The sequence below is a fragment of the Triticum dicoccoides genome, chromosome 3A, assembly GCF_002162155.2.
Source record: "Triticum dicoccoides isolate Atlit2015 ecotype Zavitan chromosome 3A, WEW_v2.0, whole genome shotgun sequence".
NCBI lineage: Eukaryota > Viridiplantae > Streptophyta > Magnoliopsida > Poales > Poaceae > Triticum > Triticum dicoccoides.
Window position 1 is genome coordinate 643,165,516 of NC_041384.1, and position 5,906 is coordinate 643,171,421.

General features: G+C 51.9%; 1 protein-coding gene across 1 annotated transcript; it reads right to left on the reverse strand.

The window, feature by feature from the left end:
• Positions 1 to 22: 22 nt before the first annotated feature.
• On the reverse strand, positions 23 to 634 carry LOC119269851 (protein SENESCENCE-ASSOCIATED GENE 21, mitochondrial-like). Its single transcript, XM_037551775.1, has 2 exons — positions 477 to 634; positions 23 to 356 (listed from the first exon to the last, which is right to left on the reverse strand). Exons 1-2 carry the CDS (start codon positions 518 to 520, stop codon positions 125 to 127), a joined length of 276 nt encoding a protein of 91 aa, XP_037407672.1. The 5' UTR covers positions 521 to 634; the 3' UTR covers positions 23 to 124.
• Between the last annotated feature and the right edge of the window lie 5,272 nt (positions 635 to 5,906).

Sequence of the window (5,906 nt, forward strand, 5' to 3'; positions counted from 1 at the left end):
AAAAAGAGGCAAAGCCATGCTCGATCAGAGCTGTGGAAACGCCTCACAATCTTCAGTTTTACGATTATGCTTAAGGGAGGAAATGTTCTTGGTGGGCGGCCGTCAATTAGTTCGCTTGCTTTGCTTAGCAGCACAGCTTGGCGCGCAAGTCAGCCGCGTCCACCTCCTTGGCGCCGCCCGACGGCCGATAGTAACCAGTCACCGGGTCCGGCACCCACGCGGCCTTCTCAGCGCCAGTGCCCACGTCCTTCTTGGCCGCCATTGCGCTCTTCGCCGCGACAGCGGTCTTCTCCTCGGTGGCGGCGGCGCTCCTCCCAGCTCCTTTCACCATGGTCACGGCCGCAGAGTAGCCCCTCCTGCACGGGCAACATCAACAAAGAACCATCAGTACAGATACAGAGCTACACATGCCATGAAACAACACCAGACATAGCATGAATCTAACTGCATCTCGTATCACGGCAAAGATTGCAGACCTTTGTGCTAGGAGGCTGACACAGCGCGAGGCAACTCTCTCCATGGGATCAGGAATTCAGGATATCTTCCTCTTCTATTTTCTCTCGCCGTGCTCTCTTGTCTCCTTGTAAAATGCCTCTAAATTATGTGCGATGTGAGGAGGAAGCGTGCGGGGAGGGCCTTGTTATATATAGACCAGCAAGGGAGGAGCTCGAACTCTGAGAGCCACGGAAGGAGTTCGAGACGAAGGCTCATGGAAGACGGCCATACGCTTACCGAATCAATTCAAAGTTCGTTCGCCACGTGTAGATCGGAGGGCCGGAGCTGGCCGACGAGCGGGGCCCGAGCGGCGGGGATCCTGGACCGTTATCTGGAATCCGTGGCGGGCAAGTTGGCCTGTAGGTGGAGGAGCCACCTTGGCCATGTGTTGTAGGCCAAAATTCGCTGGCCAACCAACCGGGGGAAAAAGCCACGACAGCTTTCGCGCCTCCTCTCGCCGGGAATGGAATTTCGGTAGATTTTTGTATTGTCGTGGGCTCGTGGCCACGGTTCAAAGGTTCGTTCGTTCGTTCGGCGCGCCAGCACGGATCGCACGCCGAACCGGCAGGTCCATTCAATAACGTTGCCTCCAAAGGTTCGGCGTCACGCTCGAACAGATGCTACAACCTAACTACCTAAGGTGTGTTTCACGAAAAAGGCATCGTGGTAGTGTGTGCTTTTGTTCGGTGCGCCCTCATGCGAATATGCGGCGCCGAATTAACGGTTTGTTTGTGCGAGATCCGAAATGTTTGGCCGCTGCACGGCCCGGGAATTCCTGGACTTGTTCTTTTAGGCGCTCACGTACCGATCTTTCCTTGTTATTACTTACAGCAACTTCAACGGATCCATCCAAACGGATGACGTTTTTATTCGTTTTTGTCTGTTTGGAACGGCCGCCCGCCCGCCGTTTGCCTTTTTTTTAGATTTGGGTCGGCAGTGCGCCCAACAGACCGATCCATTTCATGACCGCACGTGTTTTAGATCATGCAAGTGGCCATACCATCGCCCTAGTTTTGGCGCTCCACCGCGCGGGAAAGGTTTGTGCGCTTGGGGGAAAAGCAGCCTAGCGCGCGGGAAAGGTTCGCGCGCGCGCCGCGGCCCGCGCTGGTTATAAGAAGGCGCTCCCTTCACACTGTGTCCGTCGCCCACTCGTCTCGCCCCCTCTCACTACCCTCGCCGCCTCTGCGCCATCATGTCGATGCACCGCCTGGGCGCTTCGGATATTCGCGGAGTCCGCCAGCGCCGCTCCGGCGCCTTCTCCTCCGAGATCTGATTTGGCGAGAAATGCCTCATCCTCGGCACCTTCGACACTGCAGAGGAGACGGCCCGCGCGCACGATGCGGCGGCATGGCGCCTCCTGAGGCCTCGTCGGGATATGAATTTTCCTGACGTGTCGAGCCAGCGGGCGCAGGATCTCGCGCCTCTCCCGCGGCTTTTCATCGACGAGAATCGTCGTGTCCACCGGAGGCGGCAACGTCGCCTCGCCATTGCCGATATGGATGTGGAAGCCATGGTGGTGTGGCGCGAACGCTTCCCGCAGGGCATCGTCGACGAACGACGATTCTACAAGCAAAGAAGGACGGAGAGGGACGCGAGGAGGATGGAGCGAGCCGCCTATCGGGAGGACAAGCGTTCGCGGAAGCAGGTCTCTCAATTGAAACTGAAGCTATGAGAAACGTCGGGTTGGGACTTCGAAGACGAGCAGCATGCTGACGCCTACATTCAAACGTCGGAGGAGGACATTACCGAGTCCGAGTCGTAAAGCGACGAGTAGTTGGTCCTTTTTTTATCTGTGTACGCTAGAACTATCTTTTTATCGAAAAAAATGACCGGCGGCGTCGGCGACGAAGCAAACAGGAGAGGGTGTGTTATTTGATGTGGAGAGGCCAATATGCCACCGACCAGCGGGCCCGGTGAGGAAAGAGGGTGAGCGCGTGCGCGTCCGTTTTGTATCCGCGCCGACATAAATCCGGCTTAAAAATGGGTCAGGAATGGGTCGGCAGGTGGACGAAAGCGGACGCACGTCTGTTTGGGTCGGCGCATTGGACCGACTTTTTTTATCCGTGCCGAACCAAACGGACGGATGCGGATGAAATTGATCGCCCCTTGGAGTTGCTCTTAGTTCGTGACAATATCAGCCACCATATATGACATCTCTAATACCAGACGAAGAAATGTGAAACCAAGTTTTGCATAAATTTAAAAGGCAGCCCTCCCTAGCGCTAAGCGCTCATGTACCGATCTGATCGAACGCCTTTAAGCCGCTGGATGGCCGGATCTCGCACGACAACCATCCCATCTAGCCGCGGAAGTCGTTCATTATGATCCATCCGTTTGCAACATGAGCCATCTTGCGCTCATCGGTTGCAACATGATTCATATTGCGTTCAGGAAAACATTCATGATTGTCCCTGTCATGTTATCTGACCAAACTTGTAACATGAGAAATGTTTTTTTTGCGATAGTAACATGAGAAATGTTGCACTCGCCGGTTCCAACATGGATCATGTTGTGCCAGGAAAACATTTGTGGCCATTCGCCGCTCTGTTATGTGACCCATTTACAACATGAGTTATGTTGTGCTCGTTGGTTGCAGATGACCTATGTTGCGCTTTGTACCAGAACATTTGCAACACGACTCGTGTGCCACCGCGACACATGAGAGGTTGCAACCCCCAATGTCCTCTACAACCCATCGTGCACCGATGAGCACCCTCGCATAACGATTCCACCCTCGTAGTACCGGCCGGCGCGCACACGCTCAGTTGCAACACTAGCAGTAACAAGTAGGCTTGCATCGGCCTCAAGCAGCACTCGTCGCAGGCTTTGCAGCACACCCACCAGCAACGCCCGCACGGTAGCCAGCCAACGGATCAGAATAGAACCTTGTAACACTGGCCTCCACTCTAGCACCTTCGAGCAGCTTCCTTGCAGTGATGTACCAGAACGACCAGCCCGACTGCCAACTGTTGGTATTTTGATGTCCGACCAATAGGTTGCATTGGAAGCAAGTCACATTCTCCTCTGCCCTTCATTTCATCACACCAGCCTCTACTCCATCACTCTCCAAGCGGCATACTTGCAACACCGGCCTCCACTCGAGAATGGTAATAGTCTGGCGGCCTGCTATGGGATAGTCAATTAATGGATGTGGCGAGATCTGAGGGGATGAGAGAGATACAACTGGTGCAGAGAGGAAGGAGAATGGGTGAATGTTCACATGCGGAGATAAGGCTGGGGATAGAGATAAGCAGTTGGTAGGCTAGGGGGACACACGTCACGCTCTCTAGGAGGCTGACGTCGACGCTTGAGAGTGTTTCCCTTTTTTAGGGAGGAATTCCAAAACTTGTTGTTCCCTTGTGCGTTGCCTGGTCCCGAGTTCTTGCATGTGCCAAGTGATGCATCACTCTTGTTGAGCACTACTTAACATCATGTATCTTTTAAGGAACCCGAAAAGGTATATTATTAATCAAACAACATCATTGCAAGAAAACCCCAAAACAAAAGAAAAAATCTAGTCCTCGGTGAATCGTCCATCCTCTTCATCACGCACATGGTAATGGTGCACTATTGTAGTTGTCTGGAGTTTTGCGCCATCATTAAAAAAAGTAGTATCCATACATGCAATTGGGAATACATTGATCTCTGCTGGGAAATGCCAGCGATGTTGATCCTATAGGATCCGCGAACCAGAAAATACAATGAGTCGGTCATATACAAACATTCATCCGAATGGACTGAATAACCAGACCATGGAAAAGAAATATGGATTCTTCCTATGCAAGTATACTAGGGAGTGAGACAAAGTTGAGTGAAATTTCATGTGTAAGGGAGGAATCCATATATCTACGAAGGTAAATTTGATCCATTTGTCTTTCCCTATATAGAGTTGTGCAAGCAACGACTACCTATTCCATCTCCCTATTATCAGAATGAAAGCAGGATTGGATAAGAGATTTACACATGTCCCTTATGTTGGCGAACGTAGCATGCAATTTCAAAAAAATTCCTACGATCACACAAGATATATCTAGAAGATGCATAGCAACGAGAGGGGGAGAGTGTGTCCACGTACCCTCGTAGACCGAAAGCGGAAGTGTTAGGTTAACGCGGTTGATGTAGTCGAACGTCTTCACGATCCAACCGATCCAAAGTACCGAACGTACGGCACCTCCGTGTTGAGCACACATTTAGCTCGATGATGTCCCTCGAGCTCTTGATCCAGTAGAGGGTCGAGGGAGAGTTCCGACAGCATGACGGCGTGGCGATGGTGATGGTGATGGTGATGTGATCCACGTAGGGCTTCGCCTAAGCACTACGACACTATGACCGGAGGAGTAAACTGTGGAGGGGGGCACCGCACACGGCTAAGATATTTTTGGTGTGCCTTTGGGGTGCCCCCCGCCCCCGTATATAAAGGGGGGAGGAGGCCGGCAGCAAGGAGGGCGCGCCATGGGGGGGGGTCCTACTTGGACTCCTAGTCCAAGTAGGATTCACCCCCTTCCTTTCTCCACCGGTGGGAATAGGAAGGACATGGAAAGGGAAAGGGAAGGGGGCGCACCCCCTCCTCCTTGTCCTATTCGGACTCCCTAGGAGGGGGGCGCGCGGCCACCCCCCGTGGGCTTCCCTCTCTCCCCCTTTAGGCCCATGTTGGCCCAACACTTCCCCGGGGGGTTCTGGTAACCCCTTGATACTCCAGAAAAATACCCGAATCACTCGAAACCATTCCGATGTCCCATTCCGATGTCCGAATATAACCTTTCAATATATGAATCTTTACCTCTCGACCATTTCGACACTCCTCGTCATGTCTGTGATCTCATACGGGACTCCGAACAAACTTCGGTCACCAAAACACATAAGTCATAATACAAATCGTCATCGAACGTTAAGCGTGCGAACCCTATGGGTTCGAGAACTATGTAGACATGACCGAGACATATCTCCGGTCAATAACCAATAGCAGAACCTAGATGCTCATATTGGCTCCTACATATTCTACGAAGATCTTTATCGGTCAAACCGCATAACAACATACGTTATTCCCTTTGTCAACGGTATGTTACTTGCCCGAGATTCGATCGTCGGTATCCTTATACCTAGTTCAATCTCGTTACCGACAAGTCTCCTTACTCGTTCTATAATGCATAATCCCGCAACTAACTCATTTGTCACAGTGCTTGCAAGGCTTATAGTGATGTGCATTACCCAGAGGGCCCAGAGATACCTCTCCGATACTCGGAGTGACAAATCCTAATCCCGATCTATGCGAACCCAACAAACACCTTCGGAGACACCTGTAGAGCATCTTTATAATCACCCAGTTATGTTGTGACGTTTGATAGCACACAAGGTGTTCCTCTGGTATTCGGGAGTTGCATAATCTCATAGTCAGAGGAATATGTATAAGT

Bases quoted from the DNA above. Each gene is read 5' to 3' on its own strand.
- LOC119269851 (XM_037551775.1), bottom strand. From the start codon at position 520: ATGGAGAGAGTTGCCTCGCGCTGTGTCAGCCTCCTAGCACAAAG. The intron at 357-476 runs GTCTGCAATCTT...TTGCCCGTGCAG, and splicing joins GTCAGCCTCCTAGCACAAAG to GAGGGGCTACTCTGCGGCCG.